The sequence below is a fragment of the Sciurus carolinensis genome, chromosome 12, assembly GCF_902686445.1.
Source record: "Sciurus carolinensis chromosome 12, mSciCar1.2, whole genome shotgun sequence".
In the NCBI taxonomy this organism is placed as follows: Eukaryota; Metazoa; Chordata; class Mammalia; order Rodentia; family Sciuridae; genus Sciurus; species Sciurus carolinensis.
Window position 1 is genome coordinate 113,493,512 of NC_062224.1, and position 25,613 is coordinate 113,519,124.

The 25,613-nt window shown below is 42.9% G+C and overlaps 1 protein-coding gene across 5 annotated transcripts in view; it reads left to right on the forward strand.

Moving 5' to 3' along the window:
* Positions 1-25,613, forward strand: part of Scyl3 (SCY1 like pseudokinase 3) — a 32,662-nt gene that overhangs the window by 1,771 nt on the left and 5,278 nt on the right. For 3 of the 5 annotated variants that reach the window (XM_047520467.1, XM_047520464.1, XM_047520465.1), the window contains exons 2-10: positions 2,296-2,508; positions 10,200-10,385; positions 12,538-12,651; positions 14,561-14,617; positions 15,956-16,058; positions 17,255-17,366; positions 19,847-19,924; positions 21,050-21,189; positions 22,395-22,579. In XM_047520467.1, the coding sequence (XP_047376423.1) occupies positions 2,344-2,508; positions 10,200-10,385; positions 12,538-12,651; positions 14,561-14,617; positions 15,956-16,058; positions 17,255-17,366; positions 19,847-19,924; positions 21,050-21,189; positions 22,395-22,579 (1,140 nt within the window). In that variant the 5' untranslated portion in view covers positions 2,296-2,343. The remainder of the gene's footprint in view (positions 1-2,295; positions 2,509-10,199; positions 10,386-12,537; positions 12,652-14,560; positions 14,618-15,955; positions 16,059-17,254; positions 17,367-19,846; positions 19,925-21,049; positions 21,190-22,394; positions 22,580-25,613) is intronic. The other 2 variants (XM_047520466.1, XM_047520468.1) reach the window with 2 other exon arrangements.

Consider the following 25,613-nt stretch of genomic DNA (forward strand, 5'->3'; position numbering starts at 1 on the left):
ATCTTATCTCTTTTGGGGACTAATGTTGAAACTAAACAGCATGATTTTCTGTCAAGAGGATACTCATTTACTTGAAGATCCTTATTTTCAGTTTTCTCTTATTGTCTATTGAGATTGAAAAGTTAAATTTTTTGGCTTAGAAAAAGCAATTATGTGAGCTTCAGATAAACACTTGAGAGTAGCACTTCTGTAATGTTCCTCTAGTTTAGTTAGTTTTTCAGGCAGCATTTACAGAAAGGTAGTTTTCTTCTCATGAAGTGGCAATTGGTTTCAAAGAGCTTGAACCCTAGCCTTCAGGGAGCAGAGCTGACTGTAGGGTGTTGTGAGGCTAGGGTCCGGTGGCCTTGAGCTGGAGGGTGTGAAGGTGCCCTAACACATGACCATGCTCTTCTCCCAGTTTTTGTTGCCCTGCTGTCAACCAGCTGCTTCTGTCCTTGCCAAGTTTCTGCTCTCGGGTGGCCCTGACTTGCCCAGTCCCAGCCCCACCTCACGGCTCCTTCTACCTTCAGCCATGCTGCTCCTACACAGAAATCTCTCTTTAAGCTCAGACTCTTGGGGGAGAGAGTGGTCTGACCAGTTCACCTCTTCTTTCAGGCCCTGGGTCTCAGACCTGGCTCAGCTGTGAATCCACTGCCCTTCCGCCCATTGTTGGCACCAGCCCAAGCTCAGTCTTCCCTATTCTGCAGGAGGTGGGCACACCTGAGCAGCACCCCCCATTTCCAGATTAACAGAATTTGCCTCACTTTTCTCCAGTACCTGACATAAATGATACTTTTCATCCAAGTAGACAGTGACTGTCTCCTGTAGTTGAGGTATTTGACATTTTTAGCACTGTTTTTTTACTTCTCAGGATAAGTTGTTAGGTAGGAACTCAGTGGATTTATTACAAAGCAGAATTCTTACCCTCAAAAAAAAAATTCCCAGTCTATGTATAATGATTGTTGGGTTTACGTTTTCCCCAGAATTATAGATTTTTAACAGAAATGTTTAAAGTCCGTGTGGAATTTTTGGCTGTGCTATTTAGATCTAGCAATTTGCTTGCCTCATGACTAGCATTAGTTAGAAATCTTTTATTTTTAAATTTTTTCATATTATGCTAAAGTGAAAACTAAAAACTGATTTCACAAATATTCTAGACATTTGTTGTTTGGCCTACACAGGTTTAAAAAAATTTGGGGGGGACAACATTGAATAATATTGACATTCCCACATAAATAGCTGATTCTCTGTTTCTCACCATAACTGGTGTGAGCTGACTGCCCGTGGACTGCAGACCTGGGTGGGGCTCTGTGGCAGTGCTGCCTTCAGAGTGCAGGCCTCCCACAATAGTTGCTGGTGCACACCCAGTAGGCCTCTTGCAGCTCAGTGAATTTCTGGGTCTGTTGTAGAATGACATGTTCATGTTGTAGAAGGTTTGGGAGGTCTGTGTGTTTATGTATGCATGTGCATATATATTTCTTTTAAAGAAATTGTATTGAAGCATAATCATATAGAAGAGACTGAACATAACAGGATTTTATAAGTTTTCACATTTATAATCACCCGTCAGTACAATTGTAATCATACTGAATATATCCTTCCCCCCACAGGTTTCCTCACTCACTCACCTTTGTTCTCTGTGACCCCTCTCTAGGCAACCACTGATCTATTTTCTGTGATAAAGTAGTTTGCATTTTCTAGAATTTTATGCATGCATGTTTTAGCATTTGAGATTATACAGTTTTTCCTCTTCCCCCTTTTTTAGCATAACTTTGAAGAGGGGTGCGATTGTACTTTTTCTTTATTGTAGTTTGTATTTCTTTAATGAGTTATGCTTTCTTTCCCATTATTCTACTGCTCTTTTAATCTTTTAGTTTCTATGAACTGCTCATTTGTTAATGTTTGTATTGTTTTCCTTTATAGTGACATATATACAGAAGTTCTTTTGTTTTTAAATAACCAAGTTTTACAACATTTTTCTTTGTGAGGCAGGATTGTAAGTTGGTCAGAAGTGTGAATTACTGTGTTTTATTTTTGGTTACCTTTCTAAGAAACTGAAAGTTCACTTATATCAGGGCTTGGGGGTAGTACAGTAATTCCACATAACTGTAGGTGATGTGCATTTTCTCTGGAGTTGTTAGTTGTTCATGAACAAGCATTGCTGATAACTTGCCAAGCAGTTAACCATTTCTGTTGTCATATGTGCTAGTTATGAGCATGCAGAAACAGGCTTGCGTGGCTGTTTCTGGAGACCCTGGACAGCTCTGCTCCTGTTGCAGATGGAGTTAATGTTTGCATTGCTTTGTCTTCTTTTAGATCCTTTGGCTGTGAAGAGGAGCTGCAGTCCTGCCTGCTGCCTAAGGGATGGGATCAGAGAACAGTGCTTTAAAGAGCTATACGCTGAAAGAGCCACCATTTACTTTGCCTTCTGGACTTGCTGTTTATCCTGCTGTACTGCAAGATGGCAAATTTGCTTCAGTTTTTGTGTATAAAAGAGAAAATGAAGACAAGGTTAATAAAGCTGCCAAGGTACCCTAATAGGTGATGGCTTGATAGTTAGTGCTTTTTACTGTCTGTTCTGTTTTTTAAAAATGAAATGAATAGAGATCAAAGGAGGTAAGGCATAAGGAATGATATTTTGTTATTGATGGTCTGTAACAACATAGTTGCCCTTGTTTTGTGGGTTTATTTCCAGCAGATACCATAACTGAACCCAAACCTCAAAAAACTCATTGCAGTGGTTTCCATCAGCATAGCTTATTTTTCTAATGAGAAAGGGAGATGATTTTTTCATGGCTTATCTAAGAGGGAATTAATCTAGTTTAGCAAAAATGCTGTAAGCATTGTCATATTAATTAATTTGTTGTTGATGAGCTTGAGAATAAAACATTTTAGGAACTTTACCATGTTTTTCTCTCCTTAGACATTGTAATATGCCAGAAAAAGTTTTACACAGGTGTGTTTGACAGAGAGAATATTGGCCCTAGGTTCTGGTACCTTGGACAGGTTGTTAACTTCCGGAGGCTTTAGTTTCCTCCTTAGGAAAGAGGTTCTTCTAGTTTACACTTAGTCAGTGCTGCTCCTGGTTGAGGGTACCAGGGCATTGGCATGTTGTCTGAGCACTGTCAGGGAACCCCCAGGTCTTAGAAGGAGAAATGATTCTGGGGCTGGGGTTGTAGCTCAGTGGTAGAGCACTTGCCTAGAAGAAGAAGAGATATAAGAATATAAGAAGCACTTCTACCTTGGAATATTATTCAATGAAATATAACCTGAAATCTTTCAGAATTAGAGAAAAGAAGGTATTAGTTGATATTTCCTTGCCCTTTGGCAGCCATTTAGATTATCTTCAGAAAGTGTCTAAAAAGGAAAAAATATAGTAGTATTCATTAATTAATTCTTGAGTGTTTGCTATGTCAGGAATACTTTCAAGTTGAATTTAATATCTTTAGTCTGTGTAACTTATGATCTGTATTACCATGGTATCAGTGAATAGGTAAAACATACCTATTTCATAGGACTCTAAATGATTTTTACTTTCTTAATGGTTATAAAAGGTTATATTAGTAATATGATTTTGGCGGTTTACTGGTCACACTAGGTAGTTATTTGATTTTGTGTCCTTGGTTAAGTGTGAAATTAACAATTATAAGATGGTTCCCTAGGAAAAAAACATGTAACAGTCTTTTCATTCATTCAGTCATCATTCCTTCATTCACACATGCATGCTGTGCTGGGTATTAAACCCAGGGCCTCACACAGGTCTGGCAAGGACTTGATCACCGAGCTATACAAGGCATTTTGTTGTAATGTTATGTGGTAAAAAGTATAACTGACTCTCTTTCTGGGTAATTTTTGCCTTTTGGTAAAATCGCATTTCTCTCTTTTCTATCTCATATTAGAGTAGTTAATTACTTTTGCTTGTGATTTTGCAAAAGACAGAATGTCTTTTTTTAAAATAATTGGTTAATGTCCAACGAACTTCCTATGTTTTCTTCTCATAAGATTATGTCCCCCTCCACCCCTTTGTACTGGGAATTGAACCCATGGGTGCTCTGTCACTGAGCTACATTCTGGCCCTTTTTATTTTTTGTATTGAGACAGGGTCTCACTAACGTGCCCAGGCTGGCCTTGAACTTGCCATCCTCCTGCCTCAGCCTCCCAAGTTGCTGGGATTACAGGTGTGCACCACAGTATCCAGCTGTTTTTTTTTTTTTTTTTTTAAATAGCTTAGATTAACCATATCCAGTTGGATACTAGAATTTATAATTTATAATATTTCTTATTTTTTTCCTTAAGACTATGATTTTTAAAAATCAAATCTGGCATATACACCCTGAAAGTCAAATACATCATATCATAAAATTTTTAGAGGGAAGAAAACAAAGATCCATTCTTGATGTGTCAGCCATTCTGTAACTTTGAAAACCTCAGACTTGAATCAGGGAAATTTTGGAATGGCAACGAAGTGATAAGGAATTTACATTGTCAGAATATTTCTGATAATCCCACAAACTAGGTCACAGTACTGAGAAGTGTATAGCATTGAGTGTATTAGGTTTTAGGAATGTGATGTCCTAGATATCTGAAATACCAAAGCAGTGTAGTTAGCTCAACTCTTGTCAGTGTTTGAGTTCTTTATCCTGCCATTGAAAGTTCAAATGACTCTTTGAAGCAGATAAGTGTTTTCCTTGGCAAATATTATTGGATACTATTGTTCTTTCTTTACTATTATAAATTTAAAAAATGATAGTCATGGTCAACTGTTATGAATAAATATATAACTGGTGTGTGTGTGTGTGTGTGTGTGTGTGTGTGTTTCTGAAATAAGATGAACTGCAAGTGTGTGAGCTCTGGTCACAAAGCAGTATGAAAATACTTAGGCCCATAAGAGCTCGCCCGGTCTTGAATTCCTCAGCTGTCATTAATAGTGTCATTTGCTCACTGGTGATTATGACTCATTTCTAACCAACAGCCTGTTGAAGAATGATAAATTCTAAGTCTGAATTTGGTTATGGTAGTTTGCTATGATCAAAGTGCTTAGTTAAGGCTTTGTGGTAATTACAAGCCTATAAAAACTACTCCTCAGAGTCCACATAAGGTGCAACATAGGACTCCATACGTAAGTATGCAGATGCCATCCAAGTACACAGTTTGGGAGACATGGCATTTGTCCTGCGTCGGGCTCAGGCTGCGTAGTGGAAGGGTTGGTTGAAATAGTGGAGAGCCTGCACGGTGTGGGCATGACCGAGCCGTGTCTGCTGGTTGGGCAGGTGTTCTCGTCCTCAGGTTGACACAGCCTCGCTTCCGTTCCCTTACAGACCTCCTTTCGCTGTTTGCAGCTTCCATTTCATTGTAAACCATCTTGCCTGTGTTAACTGTTTAGAAGTTATTTCTTCCTCTCGTAATCAGATCCGGGTTCTCTCACAGGTCTCCTGCTCACTGTCCTTCAGAACTTAAGACTTATTTGCCTGTTCCTCAGGTACGATGCAACCGTCAGATGGAACTGGTCATCTCCCGATTCCCCACCACACTTCTCAGACTTGACTTTCTTGCTCTTTCTCCTCTGATGCTTATAGTCGTCTAACTTTATACCCAAACTAATTCTTTAGCCCTTTTTTTCTTTTTCCTGAATTTTATTTCTAGTTTATGATCTAATCTTAAGATATGGTATGTAAAGACAGAATGTCCCAGATTTGCATCTTTTTAAAAATTATTTTTAGTTGTAGGTGGACTAAATAAATACCTTTATTTTATTTTTATGTGGTGCTAAGGATCGAACCCAGTGCCTCACACCTGCTAGGCAAGCACTCTACCACTGAGCCCCAGCCCCCAGATTTGCATCTTTAGGGTAGAAGGAATAATATTTTTTCCCGAAAAATTGCTCTCTAGTTTAGTCATCTTAGCTGTTTTGTTGTATCCATTCACATAGTGTGAAAGTATAGATTTTTCCTTGTTTAGAAGTGTGAAGGTGGATTTGAGCTATAGATAAGAACATTGAGTCAGTTAACTTTATGTAGTTCTCAAAATGAAGTTACCAATCAGGGTCAGAACAACAGTGAAAAAGCTAAGCATCTAAGGCTTGAAGTAGTTTTCTAGATGGTTGAGTTATTACTGATTCCTGAAAATGGGGATAGTTTATGTTCAGGGCTAGAATCCCACACTGAAGATCTCTTTGTGGATAGACATAGATTAGCACAGATGTTGATGCTTGTGTGTTGATGTCTATTAGTAGATGTCCTTGCTTAGCATGGTGTTTCAGAGTGAGCACCTGGAGCAGGGAATGGATTCAGCAGGGACTCGTAACTTTGGGGCACAAACGTATAAGACATTCAACAGGTCACCTCCACCGGATCAAGAGCCATTGATTTGCTTAGCTGGTGTCACTGAGAAAAACAAAGTTGCTCTCACCAAGTGCAACTTGTTCCCCATGTTCTTGGAAGCAGCTTCAGGAAGAAGCTTGACTCAGGTATCTGTTTTGAGGACTGGGTTCAGAGCTCAGTGGTAGAGCGCTGGTTTAGTATGTGTGAGGCACTGGGTTCGATTCTCAGCACCACATATAAATAAATAAATTAAATAAAGGTCCATTGACAACTAAGAAAGTATTTAAGAAGAAGAAAATGTTTTCTTTTGATTAGCGGCTGGCCCTTCCTTTGAATCTGCATGGTTCATGCAGGATATTGAATGTATCCAAGGGGGATGACCAGTGTGGTTCCTGCCAAGTTAAATGCCTTGTTCAGAATCATGCAGTGCATCATCTCCTCCTCTTTCCTTTATTAAGCAGGAACTCACTTTGGGTCAAGACTTTTGCTGGGGCATGTAGGGTAAAAAAAAAAAAAACTAGCAGAAGCAAATGTGAAAAGTGTCAACCAGGTGACCATTTATTAACTGTTTCCCTGCTAGCACTGATCCAGGTAGCTCCTACTCTCTACAGGTCTCTCCTGTGTACTAGAAGAATGAAAGAAGGTGCATGAAATCAAAGTAATTAGAGTCCTACGACAAAAGCTGAATAAAGAATTTTCCTTGAGCAGCCAAAAGGGAAATATTTCATGTTTGCTTTGAAAATTATTTGAAATGATTCTTAAAATGAATCATTTTATGATAGCTGGGCATGGTGGTGCACACCCAGTGACTGGGGAGGCTGAGGCAGGAGGACCAGTTCAGAGCCAATCTCAGCAACTTAGCATGACCCTGTCTGAAAATAAAAAAATAAAAAGGGCTGGGGATGTGACTCAGTCGTTAAGTGCCCAGAGTTTAATCCCTGGTACGGGAAAAAATGAAGAAGGCAGAAGAATGTATCATTTACATACTAACTAGCTCCAAACAACTCTCAAGATGTTCTCTCCAGCTAGCCACACTCATTTGACCAAATAGCTGGCACCCTTTGGGACTCGACTGGGTCTCTGCTGTGTTCTGTTTGCATGTGTGTGAATTGTTTAAATGTACACAGTGGCACATAGACCTCTAATCTCAGCAACTCGGGAGGCTGAGTTATGAGGATCTTAAGTTTGAAGCCAGCCTCAGCAACTTAGTGAGACCCTGTGGAAAATAAAAAATAGAAAAGACTGGATGTAGTTCAGTAGTAGAGTGCCCTTGGGTTCAATCCCCCAAATAAAATAAATGAATAATTTGAAATTAAAATATTAGAGAATCAGACATGCTCAGAAGATTCCTCTCTGACTCCCTGGAAGAAGTTTATAATAGGTTTGAGCCAGCTGATATAAAAATTGTAGCAAGGCTGGGTTATGGACTCTGATGCTGTCCTTATTCTTTCAAGGAGGTATTTAGAACATTCAGTATCAACTACTTATTTGTGAAAACAAAACCTGGTGGTAAATTGAAGGTTACGTTCCCAGTGAAATCCTCCTTTCAGTCTCCTCCCAATCCAATGATTGGCTTCAAAGAATTCCCATGACCTGAGGACTGTAAATGATCGACCTCAGAGCTTTAAGGTCATGTAATATCTTTCTGAAAGATTAGGTGATTTGTCAGGAAAGCCAGCATTTCAGCAGTTTAAGTTTTGTTGTAAATAAATGATAAATTTTTACCTGAGGAGAGAATTTTAGACTCTGGATCTCGTTTAATTACTCAAATGAAAGTTCTTATAAAACATGTACTGGGATTGGAAAACCCAGAGCTGATGGGGCTACAAAAGAACCAACCAGAGAGGAAAGAAACCCTGCAGATTTAACTCGCCCAACTCCTATGTTCAGACACAAAATTGTCTTATGCTTGTCAAGAATTTGTGTTGGGCTGAAGTTGTGGCTTGCTTGTCTAGCATGGATGGGGCACTGGGTTCAATCCTCAGCACCACATAAAGACAAATAAAGGTTAAACTCTTAACAGCAACAACAAAAAAGAGTGTGTTTACTGTCTGTCTGCTAAGAAAAGAGGTGATGGAGGGGAGTATTTCATATTGGGGACTTCTCAAAATGGGGTATTCCTACTTAAGGTATTGGGCAACATTGTAATTCTGGAGAAAAAGCATTGGGAATATCTAAATTTTATCTTCTGGTACTTTGTTTTATGTTTTACAGAATATTTTATGTAGAATATGAAAAAATATATATAGATCTGGCCCTTTGGCACACAACTATGTTGCCAGCAACTTGGGAGACTGAGGCAGGGGGATCTTGAGACAGCCTCAGCAGCTTAGAGAGACCCTGTCTCAGAATTGTAAATGACTAGGGATGAGGCTTGGTGATAAAGTGCCCTTGGATTCAATCCCCAGTATAAAGCAAAAACTAGCATACATATATAAGGTACTTAACTGACATTCTTACTGGTGAGGACTATGAACACAAAAAGACAGTCCCTTTTCTAGATAATAAAAAATTAAAAATTTGAAAGAGTTTTTGAATATTTTAAGGAATTAAATAGATGATAAATAAGGTAGTAAGTAAGAAAACAGTATTAAAATGTTTAGTAAATTTGTTACTGGTCTGTGACAAGGTCTGAAACTTTTTTTAGGTGCTGGGATTGAACTTAGGGCACTTAACCACTGACCCACGCTCCTAGTCCTTTGTTTTTTTATTTTGAGGCAGAGTCTCACTAGGTAGCTGAGTCTAGCCTCAAACTTGAGGTCCCCTTACCTTTGCCTCTGAAGTTGCTGGGAAAACAGGTGTGCACCACCACGCCCAGCTCGGGTCAGCAAGCTTTAACTTAGGATGGGTTTGACATTTTTAAAGGACTGTTAAAAAAAAAAAAAAAAAAAAAAAAGGCCAAAGAGGCCATCTGGCTTCACTGAACTTCTTAAATCTGTACATTTAAGTATTTGGCCACATTCGTGTTTTTAGCCACTATAATTTTTATGCTCCAATTCCTTTTTCCTCTGGTTTTTGGACTTCAGTTATCTGCATTAGACTTTTGTTATTGTCGTACAGGTTCCCTGATATGCTCATCATTTTTTAGAAGATACTTTTTCTCTTTGTTCTTCAGATTGGTCACTATCTTCAGCTCATTGACTCTTCCATCTGTTCCATTAAGAATCGATGGCATTCTCACAGTTCTTTGTTAGAGCAAGTGTTGGATCGCGTCCTGGATGTGTTGCACGCTCTTGTTCTGTTGCGATGCTCTAAGGAGTGTGGAGCTCCTTGGTTTAGCAGGGAGGCGACCCCCTTTGGCTCAGGCCTTGGGTTTTAGGACCACTCCCCTGCACCCTCCCTGTGAATGGAAGTTCAGATCTCAGTTCACTTCTCAGAGCTTGTTGTGCTGCTTCGGGTCTCTTCTGTGCATGTTGTTCAGGGGCTCGAGGATTGTAGCTTTATAGAGAATCAGGGTGTCTCCTCCTGGGTCTCCCCACCTGGGATGGCCTCCGGGCACTCCCACCCGCTGGGGTCCTCTCTGATTCCTCTGGCAGAAGGACAGCAGCACTTGGAGTGCCAGTGCCTGCCTTTGCTGCACAGTCACAAGAAGCGTCGGGCTCTCCAGACGGAAGCTCGCCTCTCGTGCTGCTCTCAGGCTCTTACCCCCTGTTGCCTGGTGACGTTCTGGCACTGTATTGAGAGTGGGCAGCAGCGCAGCTTGGGAAGTCTGGGCTGGGAGAGAGCTGCAGGTATCTGGAGTTGTTTCTGTTGAGAAGTTGAGTGAATTGAGGACAGAGCGTCCATCCTCTTTGCCTTGCTTGAAATGTGGGCAAGGCAGAAGCTGGAGGCCCGCGGCGCGTGCGAGGCTGCTCTGGGTCCAGCCATTCACTCCATCAGCTCTTCTGTTTATGTTTAAAGCACTTGAAGACACTCCGTCACCCCTGCTTGCTGAGATTCCTGTCGTGTACCGTGGAAGCAGATGGCATTCATCTGGTCACTGAGAGAGTACAGCCTCTGGAAGTGGCCTTGGAAACGCTGTCTTCTGCAGAGATCTGCTCCGGGATCTACGACATTTTGCTGGCTCTCATCTTCCTTCATGACAGAGTGAGTGACCTGTGCAGTCCAGCTCAGGGTTTGACGGAGACTGGGGGGATGGTGTGTGCGGCAGTGCCGTAAAGCATGGCATAGGTACAAGCTGTGAGGAGAACAGCACATTAAGGGGCAAGAGGAGCTACAGATGGTTTGTGGAATGGGCAATTCATTCATTGTGAAACTGTCCCTGGACAGTTGTTTCTAGTTTTTTTGTTTGTTTGTTTGTTTTTTGAAGTTTACCATAGTCTTTCCCCTAGTTTTTGATAAGTTTTTACCTAAAAAATAGCTATAGCTGGTACCTAGTTGTCATTTTTTGTTTTTGTTGGTACTGGGGATTGAACCCGGGGGTGTTGTGAAACTGAGTTACATCCCCTTAACTTTTTATTTTTGGTTTTCATTCGGGGTCTTGCTAAGTTGCTGAGGCTAGCCTTGAACCTTTGATTTTCCTGTCTCAGCCTCCTGTGTTGCTGGGATTAGAAGTGTGTACCACCATGCCTTGCTCAGTTGATACTTGTCAAAACAAAAATTTAGCATTACTGTTGCTGTAGACCAAAATTCCTATTTGTTCTTAGGAATTTTGTGCAATTTTATATTTTGAAGAAATGACCATTTCTTAGGAAGAGGCAGAGTTTATACACAGTCCTGTCCCCCTTGGTGGGACCAGTTGAGAGACAGCCTCTTAACTCTGGAGTATCCAAGCTGCCTGGCCTGTGTTGACATTTGCTGTTGCTATAGTATGGGTCCTGTGTTTACTTCTGATCTATTTCTTGACAGCTTTATTGAGCTACTATTTCTTGTTTGTTTTTATTTGTTTCAGCCTCACACATGCGAGGCAAGTGCTCTCATTGAGCCATCTCCCCAGCTTTTGAGCTGTAATTTCTTAATGGTGTTTGCATTCTGACGCATTAAGGTCTTCTCCAGCTCTCCAAAATGAAAAAACACCAGTCTTAGGTTAGAGACATTTGCATTTAAATCATTTCAGTGTACATTTTAATTTTTTTTTTTGTTTATGGGAGGCAGACTCTCCAAATGTCATGTGGGGTGTGTAATATCTTAAAAGTATATTTACATGGACTGGGGTTGTGGCTCAGTGGTAGAGCACTTGCCTAGCACGTGTGAAGCACTGAGTTCCATCCTCAGCTCCACATAAAAGTAAATAAAATAAAGGTATTGTGTCCATCTACAACTAAAAAAAGTGTTTACAAGTTCACATAATAACCAGTATTGTTAGGCTTCACTGGGGAGGAACAGCTTTGGTGGAGCAAGGCGTGCCAGTGGTAGGGGTGTATGTAGGGAGAGTCCCTCTGCAGTCCTCGAATCGAATTCTTTCCAGAGGCTACTGTGGTGGTTGGTGTATTATTGCAGAGATGTTCTTTGGACATACAAAGCAAATATCTCTGTGCTTATTTTATTTTCCTCAAGTGAAAATACCATATGTATTATTCTAAACTTTTCTTTACATATATTTCAGAATTTTCTGTTTAAAAATATGTACACATTTGATCTCATGGGTAGAAAATTTCAAGAGCTCTTCTGTCTACTGAAATGATTAGTAGTTTGGGAAAAAACTTAAATACTCACACCCTGTTCGCATTTTCTCCCTTCTTATTTAATTGAACTGTTTTTCTAGTTTTAAAATTGACGCTTCTGTGGTCTGTGGGGCATTTCTGCTGGTCCTATCGTTCCCTTTTCCTCTTCTTCAGGCAGAGTTTTTTTAATGCTTATAAGATTTCAGGCGAAGTGGATCTGGGTTCAAAATAGATTGTAGGTAAGATAGAATTTAGAGCAGAAAATTAATAAAATAACCTCTGAGGGCAAAGATAAATTTTATCTTTAAAGACACTGGTGCAAATGACGTAGACCCTAAGGACTGGTGGTTTTGCCTTCCGGGATACCTGTATCCTGATTTCCCTGGGCTGGGCGTGGCGACTGCAGTGGCTGGGTCTTCCTTCACCTGCTCAGCAGGCAGGGAGGCACCAGGAGCCTCCCCAGGGCACTCTCCCTCTCTTCTGAGCTCATTCCGTTTGTCGTTCCTTAAAGCATAGTTTCAGGTATCCGCAAATGGGAAGATCTTGTCATGACCTTTTTTTGGTAATTAGTAGTTTTTTAAAAACAACTTCTTCAGAAGTTGGAGTGGCAGTCCTCTTCCTGTTTTTTTTTCCAGGGACACCTCACACACAACAATGTCTGCTTGTCATCTGTGTTTGTGAGTGAAGATGGGCACTGGAAGCTAGGAGGAATGGAAACTGTGTGTAAAGTCCCTCAGGCCACTCCGGAGGTAAGCCAGGTGGTAGGCCTCGTCCCCAGCATCGTGGCATCCTCCGTGTGCTCTTGCCCTGGCACTGCCCCCCAGCTTTAGTGCCATGTAGGTTTGGAGGCTGGAACTTTGTCAACGCCCATGTTCACGGAGTTGTAGGTTCTGTTCCTCCAGGAAGCACTAGGGATCACGTAGTCTTCTCATTTTGTGGAGGAGGAACCTGAGGATGAGGGAGGTAAAATGGTTTTGTTCAGCCATTTTGATTAAAGGCCTGCCTTTCTGCTCCTGTGATCATACCACATGATGCTTCATGTTGAAATTAACTTCATGCATCTGTTTCTGCATCAGCAGCTGAGCTTCCTGAGAGCTGCGAGCCTCTTACGTTTACTTTTCATATCTTACTCCTTTCAGGAGGAGTGCCTGTCTTGGGTTAGGCATTCAGGAAGTTCTGTCCAGCGACTGGAGTTGGGACTTGTGCATCTTAACTCTTGGTGGGCTGGGTTGTTGCTCCTGGGGTACAGCCTGTGATTTTGTCTGACAGATCAGCCTGCAGAGTTTCCTTCTAGATTGATGAACTGTTTTTTTCTGTTTTATTTCTTCTTTTTGTCATTTGTATGTTTCTGATGGACTTAACTCTTTCTAAAAAGGAAAAAGGTAAAAACCGTTCCCATCCCATCCCCCTGCTGAAGTGGTGACTCGGTCTGGTTTCCCGGGTTCTCCTGTGTCCCTTGCACTCAGCTCTGGCCCTGTCTGGTGGGCACTCCCCAGACTCTTCCTCAGTCAAATGCAGTACTCCCAGGTCACCCCTCTTGTAACATCTGCCCCCGTTGGGTGCTGTCTTCTCTGAATTCTCCTGTGTGAAATCAGCATGGCAGCACGGTCCCATGGGTGTGTTCCACAGAGGAAGTCCTTGGGTGCACACAGGGCCCTCCCCAGCTGACCTCAGCTCCGCTCAGCACCTGGAGTTCTGCTCTGCTTGCAGTCTGACCGTGAAGCCAATCTGCTCCCACCGTGCTGTTCACTTTATTCTTTTCTTCCTTGTTGTGCCATTCTGTTACTAGACTGCTTTTCTTCCCCTTGACTCCTGAAAATGTCAGCTCATCCAAGATCCAGCTTGAGTCTACTCTCTGAATCCTCCCTCCAGGCATTACCCTACCCTACGTAATCAGCCTCTCCTGTGCTTCTGTGTCACGCAGCATACTTACTAGAATTCCTGGTGTACCTTCTGGTCTCTGAGCACCTGGTGGGGGTGGGGAATCTTGCATTCCTTTTGTATTCCTAGTGCATAAATGGTGTTTGGATAGAAGCTCTTCCTTGATTAGGTGAATGAATGTGCTTATTCTGTAGATATTAGTTTTGTCTCCATACTTACAAAGTCTTATGTTGCAACAAGACTCAAAATTCACTTGATTTAGTGACAAAATTAATAAGAGATGTATCTGGGCTGAAAAGCCTTTTTTTTTTAAATGGGATCTCACTGTGTTGCCCAGTCTGGTTTCAAACTTGTGGACTCAGGTAATCCTTCTCCTCAGCTTCTTGAGTAGCTGAGACTACAGATGCATACTGTCACCAACAGCTGAAGAGCCTTTGAATTCTTAATGTCCATACAGGAAGAGAAAGAAGCATTTCTAATTTCTATATAAGGAAATCAGATGCACAGGTGCTTCTCAACAGCACAGGGTGTGTGTTAACCAGCTGAATGACACAGAAAGGAAAATTGACTTTTTTGTTGACTAAGACTTGCTCCGTGCCAAGTACTGGTTTACATTTTTAATTGGGAAGATTTTAAATTTGCACATTTGATGTGTGACATTGATGGAAAGGTTTCATTGCTGTTGTTCCTATTGCTCATGGCTTTTGTAACTAGGTGTAAGAAGTTGCTTCACCAAATGTGTATGAATTACTTTCCTTAATTTATTTCTCTGTCTAGTTTCTGAGGAGTATTCAGTCAGTCAGAGACCCAGCGTCTGTCCCTCCAGAAGAGATGGTAAGATGATACACTTCAGATGTGATCAAGGCCCCTTTGTGCAACTGAGTGTGAAACGTCTCCCATTCCTTTATTGAATTCTAGGTGCCTCATCATTCCTCTGGCCTTGAGCTTCTGGGTCAATCTTACTATCACAGGGAGCAGCTTACAGTTTTTGACTGTGTAGATCCTGTGATATTGTTTAAAAATGGAGCTACCCCAGAGTGAACAGGGAGGGTGTCAAATCCACAGCACACTGGCTTGCACTCTGCTGGAAGCCGTGATGTCGGGCAGGTGGTGTCCCTGGCCCTTGACTTCACCTCAGCCCAGCCAGTCATCTGCGTAGCTGGTCCTTCCTTAGGGTTCCAGGGTGTGTACAGGAGTGGGCATGAATATCCTGGTTTTGGTACAGAAAGACTGTTCACAAATGAATTCAAAAGCAGATGCCCCCTGTAAGTTTGTTCTTACAACCACTATAAATAAACATTAATCCCTAAAGACATACTTAGTGTCTTTACAAAAGGAAATACACACCAACTGTAAACTGAGCATGGACCTTTGACTTGAAATGAGTCAGGGCAATCCATGGCATATACTGGTGTTTTTCAAACTGATTGATTTGGGGGTTTTAAGATAGTTTAAGGGAGTCTTGACCAGTATTTTGGGGGGTGGGGAAGGGAGTGAAAGAGAAATCATCACTGGGCACCTTAGTATTATTTTATGAAACTTGTTTTCATTGTGCATGTGTTTATATGCATACTGTATTAATGTGTGCACACTGCATTATAAGGTAAACTTTTTACTCTGGGTTGCAATTAAATATATTTCTGAAAGCCACATGTATTATGTTGTGATCTTCTAATTTTCTTTTTGATCTTATTTGATATTTTAAAATCTTTGATAAATTTAATTTGCTAGGCGTTTTTAAGATTTTTTTTTCCATCATTGAGTCCTATTTTTTTTATTGGTACATCTCACTTATACAGAATGGTGTGTTTCACTGTGGCATATTCACACCCACTTGACCACACTGCTTTATCAATTTCATGACCCAGTACCTACTTTACCCTCCCCTTCCTGGGCTTATATGCAAGTGCCACTGTGCCTAGCTTATTGTTGGTATCTTGATGATTGCCATTCCAGCTGGAGTGAGTTGAAATCTCAGCATAATTTTGATTGCATTTCCCTGATTGCTAAGGATGTTCACCATTTTTTTTATATGGTGTACTAATAGTTTTTAAAACTATAAATTAGTGTGTGGTACTATGAGGTTAAATTTGAGTGTAATAAATGCAAACATGGGAGAGAGTTAAAAATGGTTTGTAATGCTCTAGTTCTGATAGTCTTTACTGTTTCTAGTCTGCAGAGTTCAGCCCTCTTCCAGAGTCCCACGGACATGCCCGGGATGCCTACTCATTTGGAACATTGGTAGAAAGCTTGCTCACAGTCTTACATGGACAGGGTGAGTTGGAGTTTGTGTTGGATCCACTGAGTAAGTGAGAAAATAATTCAGGCCTGTTCTGCAGAGAATTTGAAGGACTGCAGTCTTTGATCATAGTAAGGAACCTGTTGCTTACCATGCAGTTTGTTTAGAGCAAATATTAATAGCAATAAGGAAAGAAGCTTTGCGTTTTGTTAGTGTCAGTAGTGAAAAGAATCTTAAGTAGGAAGCACTTTGAACTATGGCTTTCAGTCTTCTGTGAAAACTTTGTTGATGATAATATTTTATGATCTAAAGACTTCCTTAGTGAGCCAGCCAATAAGTAAATATATGCATTAATATTAAGATATAATAGTCTGAATAATAGAGTAAGACTCAAAGATTTTTATTAAGTTAATTTCTAAGTCAGGCTTACCATTTCTTTAGTCTTTCAAAGTCTTTCTGATTTATTTTTCATGTAATTTACTCAGTACTTTGTTCTTTGCCTCCTGAAGCCCTGACTACTAAAGACAGTGTTTTCCATTCTTTCTCTCCATTCTCTACTTGCATGCTTGGCAGCCTGAACCGCTCTCCTGTGACCACTCCAGGCTGTAATTCTCCACCTTTTGAGTTTACTGAGGTGCATGCTGCACAGGGCCCTTTGGTGGCCTCAATTTGACTTGCCCACGCCTCATGCAGTGCTGAGGTTGTTGGTTCTACTGGGCTTATGCAGTGTTTGAACATGACCTCTGCCATTCACCTCTTAATCCTAAATTGTCCTAGTCTGAGTACTTGGAACACAAGACTAAGGCATCCATTGTATTTAATGAACGTTTAATGAACTCACTACTCTCCCATGCACCTGGAGTGGTGGCATTTATGTGCCATCCTTGGAAGAATTGAAAATAGTCATTCAGATAATTCTGTTCATGGATGAGGAACCCTGGTTGAGAAAAGTCCTCCTGCCTGCCACTTGGTGATCCTTCCTTGGGTTGAGCCGGGAACATGAGAGGGTCTGAAAGGGGAGGCACTTGTCCTGAGGTTGGGTGTGTTGGCAGGTTGGCTCTCTACACGTGCCAAGGACTTGGGCTTAAAGCAAGCAGGAATCTGTTTAGCAACAGCCAGGGCTTTTTTGTTTGGGCTTTTACAGGTTGGTTTTTGTTCTCATCAGTCTCCAGCTATAGAGGCCCTGAAAAGAGGGCGAAGCCTTGGAAACTAACTGTCGCTCTGGATTTCAGTTTCAGCGGATGTTCTCTCCAGCTTCCAGCAGACCTTGCACTCCACCTTGCTGAGCCCCATTCCACAGTGTCGGCCAGCGCTCTGCACTCTGCTGTCTCATGACTTCTTCAGGTGAGGGCTTCTGGTGCTTCCCCCTGCTGCCAGTCACTGGGGGACTTGGAGGACCAAAGGGAGCAGTTCCTGCTGCCGTTAATTATTAGGAGACTGAATTGTGTCCACAGGAGAAAAGAGGGAGAAATTGGGTTGCCTTCGGGTTCCCATCGAAGATAGGAAGTTGAGAGGTTCCTGGTTGTCTTTCGGCTGGGGCTTGAAGTCATCCAGCCGCAGTAGGGCTTCCGTTAGGAAGCTGACCTGGGTCCAGCAGCTCACGGCTCTAAGTCAGCCGAAAAAGTTAACAGCCTCGGCCTCCCCTTTCTGTGGCCATTGTAATATTTATAAGAATTGTCGTTTTGAATTTTTCTTATTGGGAGGGGATGTGAGTTCATTTTTCTTTAAGCAGAAGATTTCTTTGTTCAGTAATACGTGGTGGAAGAACAAGGAAGTTGGTTTAGAGGGAAGAGTACAATGTAACTTAGTACTTTCCTTGATTCAGAGGTGTTTTGAACTTGTCCTCAAGGTTTGCTTTAATTGTGTCTCACTTTTTATTTCCATGACTGCAGAACTCTCCAAGTTAGTCCCATACTCATGGCTTTTATTAGCAACTCTAACTTTGTTGGTTTTCAAACTAAGTACCCTCTTGTGTTTGCAGTTAAGGAGCCTGAGAGAAGCGGAGTGAGGGGAGAGTTACCCTAAGTAGTTTTTGTAGGTATTGGGATTGTTTGTCCTGTTTCAGAGAAACTTCAAAACCTTTCCCATTGAGGTTGGTTATTTTTCCTTTTCCATTTTATTTTTTTAACTGAAAAATACAAGATGTATGTGTTCACTTTTATGAATCTTTTAGCCAAGGTATTTCCATGTCCTTTTGAGTGATTATTAGAAATTCTTTATTTCCCTTGATATTATTAAAGTCCTTACAAAGAATAACCCTTCGCATTAGATTCTCTCATCACTCTGTGTAATATGAGTTCTTATAAAAACTGCTAGTTGGAGAGAGAGAAGAAAGCCAAGACACCAACCAGCCCCTCTCCCAGGTGAGCAGGCCTGTCGGGAGGCGGGGCCTGCCCACGCTGCCGGCCCCCTCTGTTGGATTTGGTTGAGACATTTGACTACCCCCTGCTCAGGAGCTAGAGTGCAAAGCAGTTGACCCTCGCACAGCCTGGGTTTGAAAAGCCATGGTCTCCTTATACGCGGGCTTTTTATTTGAGGGGCAGAAATTTTTGACAATTTGAAAAAAACCTTACAGATGATGTTTAGCCTAGAAATGTTGAAAATAATCAAGAAATGTTGAAAAAAATTGAGAGGTGCGTCATGAATGCATGCAATACACGTAGATCATCTGTTTTGTCTTTTACTACTGTAAAACATACACAAATCTATTATAAGAAGTTGAAATGTATCGAAACTTGAGCTCAGAGCATATAATAGTGCTGCTTGCAGTTGAGAAATGTAAACAGATGTAAAGATGCAGCATTAAATCACAGGGCATAAAACCAACCACAGCACATACTGTGCCTCAGACAATTTCATGTCGCCTCCTTGTGCTGTTGCAACAAGCTCACAAGTGTCAAGCACCTGCTTTGTGGGACTTGTGAGGCTAACTTCCGCATGACGACTCATCTCTCGAGGGAATTGTGTGTTGTAGTAAAAGGTGGTCTCGCGGTTCTTACGTGACTTTCACCGTGTATAGGACATATAATGTACATGATGTGTGCTATTCCACTGTTTACGCTACCAGTAAGACTTTGGGGAATAGTGGGTACCAGTAGTTCTGTCTGGGAGTCAGAAGTTCTGTGTGGGCTGCCTGCTGCCTGGGGGTGGCGCCCTAACCCCTGGGCTGTTGGAAGTCAACTACAGTAAACAAGACCTGGAGGATGATGGCAGCTGTGCCCCAGGCCTGCTCTAGAGTCCCTCTGCCTGCTGTGCTCCTGCCTGGGGCCACTGTCCATAGGGCAGATATGAGCCACACTCCCTTGGAGCCGAGAGATCCACAGCTTTGGGGCTCTGGAGACTGCATAAGCCACTGACTCTGCCTTGCCAAAAAAAAAATGACTTAACTTATAGCAAGAAAAGGGAGAAGATTCCTGACTTACACAGAAATCCTACTTTTCCCAGTCAGTCTTCTTCCACGGTTTTTACCTCAGAGGAGAATTGGGAATCAACACCTATTTTGTAATGATAATGTCATTTCTCCCAGGATATTTCATTTAACAGTATCCTGTTACAAACAAAAATTTGGAGGATTTTTGTGACTTTTAAGACCATAAAGCCTGTTAGCATGTGTGGGTTCGTTTGTATCCCCTTACAGGTCTCTTTCAAATTCTTAAAATATTAGATTCCCATAGTGTTTGTCCCATAAGCTACTTAGAATCTTTTAAATGGCATAGAGAATGTTTCTTTGTTGAAAATTACAATAGTGTGGTCTTTGGTTATGACTTCAATATTTAACCTGTCTAATCTGTGGTTCTGCATTATTTTTTCTTTCTGGCATTTAGAAATGATTTTTTAGAAGTTGTGAATTTCTTGAAAAGCTTAACATTGAAGAGCGAGGAGGAGAAAACTGAATTCTTCAAGTAAGTTCAGGAAGTTGAGACCTTAAATTCGGTAACTTGGATTAAGTCCCTATAATCATTTGAGGAGATCTGGAGAAGAGGAGCCTGTCACTTGGTTTATTTCACATTTATTGAACACGTCTTACCTGTCAGGCCTCTGCTAGGCCCTGGGATACACCGCTGACGGCCAGTGCTCTAACAGGGGCGGGTACAGCGTGGAGCTTTGGCGGGGGTTCTGGGAACACCAGTCAGTTGGGGAGGAGGTGTTGGAGGAGAGCGGTTCAGACAGGGCAGCAGGAATGCAGGCACCAAGGCAAGACCCTCATGACTTCTGTGGGGACAGCAAGCAGCTGCCCTGCTGGAGGGCAGATTCCAAGACTAGGACAGGCAGGAGGCGACCCTTGCTCATGGCAGGAGTGGTCTGTCACTGGGGCCATGGAGGGTGAGAGCAGGCTGTGCCAGTGGAGGGGTGGCGTTGGAGCTGCGTTCACCCTGATCCTGCCGGAGGGACGCTGGGGCAGGGACTGGGCAGGGCCTAAGAGGAGGCCTGGAGTCCTTGGTGACTGGGAGGAGGTGACAGTGAGTGTGGCTGTAGCCCCAGTCTGTGATAATGTCCGGGGTCTGAAGGTGATAATGCATGAGGAGTCTTGCTCCTAAAAGGCAGGAGGCAGGGATATCTCTTCAGGTGGTTGTATGGTGAGATGATATCACTGTGTCTATTTCTCAACCAAATGCTTTTATGTATGTTGTTTTAATTCAACAAGTTTAGAAACAAAAGCCTGTATTTTGTTTACTATGAAAATTTTAGATAATTGAATATCTTGCATTTTTTAAATTTAAGAAAGTGCGTGAATCTAGAAAGCCTCTGCTGTCAGGGGTCATGGGGGACACACTTTTGCCACTGTCGGGGTGTTGCAGGTGCTCCCTAGCTTGGCCAACAGCGTGGCAGCTGGCTGACCTTGCACTTTCTGCATGTGTCTCCCGGGCCTGGCGTCTGCCCTGCCCCTCACCTCTCCTGGCTACCTTTCCAAGTGCGCCACTTGGGTGGAAGTGGGACAGAGGCTGCATGCAGCTGACCTGTGCGGGAAAGCTGATAAGAGTGTCGTCGTTAGTTTCCCAGGCTTTCCTTTGCTTTTTTGTCCTCAGATTTCTGCTGGACAGAGTCAGCTGCTTGTCAGAGGAATTAATAGCTTCAAGGTTGGTACCTCTTCTGCTGAATCAGTTGGTGTTTGCAGAGCCGGTAGCTGTCAAGAGTTTTCTTCCTCATCTTCTTGGCCCCAAAAAAGGTGAATTCTTTTTCAAAGTGGTTTTGGCGACTAAGAAGTTTTGTGATTACTAGTCCATTTTTGAGCAGAATGAGATTACTGAATGGGTTAGTTAGATGTCTGGTTCTAAAAGCAGAGAGCAATTGTTGACCTCTAATATAACTTGACTCCACCTGGGATCCCAAAACCCAAAGGATGAATCTGGAGCATCTTCCCTGAGGGTCAGACTGATGGCAGGGTAGTTACAGACATACAGCGTGACTAGAGTGTGAAGCACACTTGGGAAGTTTGAAGGTCAGGTGTGTATCTTCAAAGAACTATTGCATTTGCTCTGAATCACTTAGGCCTGTGCCCCTGACTTCCCAAGAGCAACCCAGGAGTTTAATTTCCATTTTCATTGAGAAGGTTGAAAAATCACTGAGATCAGTTTGCTACTTGGCTACAGGGTTTTTCCTGAATGTGAAATGGAATTCTTGCTTTGAAACTATGACTTTACAGCACTATAGATAGTAGCACATCAGGTCAGGAATGCAGCATTAATACAATAACTATAGAGTTTTCAGTTGGGCAGGACCTGCTTTTAGAATTAATTTTCTTAAAAAAATTCAATTCAACAAATCAGTGTATTAGGTAGTTTTACACGTTAGAATTTGATCATATCTCTGATTCATCGTCATTCCCTCCAGCCTTGAATTTCCCTCGGTAGCTCTTTCATCCTGTTACTTGGTGGGTCTCAGACAAGGGCGAACCTCTGAATCACTTTGCTGCTACTTTTAACGCTGAGCTGTTCGCCTAATGCTCTGGGCTGGACAGAGCCAGGACCCAGGCGTACACATTGAGAGGCCCTCATCACTATCATACTAGGATCAAAGTCCTTGGCAGCACTTAAGTGCTCCTAATTTTGCAAATAAAATTGCATCAACATTGATGTGTTACTAATCTGATGTAGTGTAAGAAATTTCTCACTGATTAAACATAATTTTTCAAGTTGATAATTCAGAATCCTGTTAAAATGCAGGCTTTCTATGTAGTACGTTGTGTGCTCTAGCATTTTAGAAACATTTCCACGAAGCATAGTGCTTAGTTAAACCTTGAGTGGTTTGGGGTTGATAGAGGACCCTTTCTTGGCTTGGGGCCTAAGTGTTGAGGAGAGTACGTAGTACGTGTGTTCTGGGCTATTTGTGAACGATCCACTTTCTCACCTGTAACCTCCACTTTTGGGGTAGATAATGCCCAGGGAGAAACGCCTTGCTTGCTCTCGCCAGCCCTGTTCCGGGCACGGGTGATCCCCGTGCTGCTGCAGCTATTCGAGGTTCACGAGGAGCACGTGCGGATGGTGCTGCTGTCTCACATCGAGGCCTACGTGGAGCACTTTACTCAGGAGCAGCTGAAGAAAGTCATCTTGCCGCAGGTCAGAGACCAGACTAGCAGTGGGGCCACACAGCCTTCCTCAGGCGGTGTGAGGGAGTGGGCCCAGGGTGCTGGGTGGTCCTGACTGGTTCTGGGCTGTGCTCAGCACATCCTAGCTTCTGTCGCTGCCTGTTACCTGCCTTCTGTGTCCCTGCTTTGCCTTCCAAAAAGGACTCCTGTCCATCAGAAGACCTGACCCACTGTAACTTCATCTGAAAGTCACATTCTACGTAGTGTGAATTTTATAGGGGTGCTCTTCAACCTAGTACAAGATTTTAAAAAAGATTAAAGATACCAATTACATGGTATCTCTCAAATAATTTATTTTCCTGAGATTCGCACTCCATTTGTGTTCAAGGATCCTAATCAGCAAGAAAGAGGCACCTCAAAACTTGGTGCCTTGAAACGACATTTTATTGATCCTCTTGATTCTTTGGGTTGACAGGGCTCCCAGCTTGTGGAACAGAGATCCCCGTGATGCCAACTAAGGCTGCAGTTATCTGGGGCCCCACCAGGCTGACACATCCAGGGTGGTTCTGTGGACCTGGGAGAGGATGGTAAAAAGGGTAGAACTGGCGGGGACTCGGCGAAGCTGGACCTTCTGCTCTGACCTCTGTCCCTCCGTGAGACATTTGCACATGACTCTTCTAGTAAGGAAGGGGGACTTATTTCATGGCTGCTCAGGGCTAACAAGTCATTTATGCCATATCCTCTTGGTTAAAGCAAGTCACAAAAAGTCCTTCACCGCGGGCCACTGTAGAGCTTAGCTGCGCAGCCCAGCACTTGGTGCTCACGCCCTGCAGAGAGCTGCAGGATAGAAGCTGTCTGCAAGGTTTCTAACTCTGAGTAGATGTCGTCCAAGGCCTTGGATTGGGCAGTGGTCAGGCAAAGGACAATGGAAGCTCCCTTGTGTAGGTCTCTGCTTCCCTGTGGGAGGTGCGGGCTGGTGTCTGTGTTGGAGAGTTCACTGGCAGCAGGTGCAAATGGACCGGGGGGCCTGATGAGCTGGGAAGCTGTGGGAATAGTCCTGCTGAGAGCGGGCAGGACGGGGGCTGTGGCAGCAGCCATGGGGGGTGTGGGAGGATGGAGGGGCAGGACCCTGGCTCTCCCTGGGTGGAGAGGTGTTGAAGAGGAGGGGTTTTGCTTGGGTGATTATTTTGTGATTCCCATATTCAGTCACTGGTCTTGTGCTCACATGCACAGAAACACACCTGCTTCACCTGTACAGCCCTCTCGCTGTGACCTGCGAAGCAAGGCACTCAGTAAACCGTATGGAGGTGTGGGCAGCTGGGAGGAAAAGGCTGAAGAAGGAGTCCCAAGAAATAAAGACAAAGGACACAAGAATGTGGTTTAAGTCAGGGCTTGACAGGTGGAAAAGACCTGATGGGTCTGATCCTAAAGGAAAAAGCCCGCGAATGCTTGATTTAGAGTGGAACACATCAAAAGGGGATTTATCGTGAGAAAAACCTTTCAAGATACACCAGAAGCGAGAGGCTGTTGGAATGGCCTGACTGGGGATGGACACCTGCTCAGTCGTTCTTCCTCCTCAGGCAGCTGGAATCCCGAGACTGTTGGGGTACACTGGAATCTCTCTCCGCCTCTGGGAATTGCGTTTGAACCTGGGACTGTGAGCCAATAAATTCTGCAGTATCACAGGATTCCCACTGAGCAGGGCGTTGCCAGGGCAGTGAGTGCTCTCAGATGGGTTAGGGTTAGGGTTAGGGTTAGGGTTAGGGTTAGGGTTCAGGTTCTACTTTACACGTTATACTATACTTTGTAGTTTTTGGTGATAACTTGTCTTTAAGACACGTAACTCTTATCCCTGAAATCTCTAAAGTTCAGTGTTAGTTATGTAAATAGGTCCTTATGCATTTACTGTGACACTCCTCAGGAAGCTGTTGGCCTCAGTCCTTCACCCCCACTCCCTGTGCAATGTGTAAAAATTTAGAAGTCCGACATTTTCTTAACTAGCTCCAAGGGGCACGCCTCCACTTAGAGACAGCGCAGACACATGTGCCCACCGTTCATTGCGGCTCCCAACACAGCTGTGTGGACAGCGCCTGTGTGCCCACACAAGTGCCTCTCTTTACTAGTCCTGCTGGAAACCTCTGATCTCACGTCATACTAGAGGTGCACACAACTGGGAGGCAGGCGAGTTGCCCTGGCCTTGTCTCTGGCCTTTCCTGATACCTGCACACAGCCACCTTAGTTGAGATGCTTTTGATGCTTTTGCAAGTAACCTTTTGCCCTGGCCTTGTCTCTGGCCTTTCCTGATACCTGCACACAGCCACCTTAGTTGAGATGCTTTTGATGCTTTTGCAAGTAACCAAAATCCATGTTAAACCAGCTAAAGTAAAAGAGGAATTTAGTAAAAGGATGTTAGACTACTTAACATGGGAATCGAGTGCAGCTGGGTCTCACAGCTGTATGGTCTTCATTCTTTTCGTTTCCTTTTATTTTTTTCACTTTTGAAAACTCTCAAGATGAAGACCAGCTTTTGTTGTTTGGGTGTTCATATGGCCAGCTGTTGGTGGTCCTACAACTTCAGGTTTCCTCTCCTCATTTTAACCACAGAGATGACCGGTTTCTCTAAATTCCAGCTTAAATTACCAGGCAAGAGATTATGATTGACTCATTTGGGGGCAGGTGTTATCTGTGTCATATACAAAGATTTCCAAGATTCCACCCTTGGGTGTGTAGAGCTGGGAAGAGAGTCAAGGACTAGGAATGGACCGCAAAGTGCCCTGGATGGGTGGTTCTGAGTGGCACATGGCCAGTCTGAGCATTAGGTTCTGAGTGAGGCAAGTACAGAGATGAACAGTTAACACTTAAAACTGCTTTTGTAGCAATTCAAGGGAGTAATTTGTGTTTTTTTCTAATGTTATTTTACTTGGTTTTGATTTTTGTTTTGCAGGTGAGGACTGGGGATTGAACCCAGGGGTGCTTGATCACTGAGCCACATTCCCAGCCCTTTTTTTTTTTTTTTTTTCCCTGTTTTGAGACAGGGTCTAAAGCCCTTGTGGCCTCACTAAGTT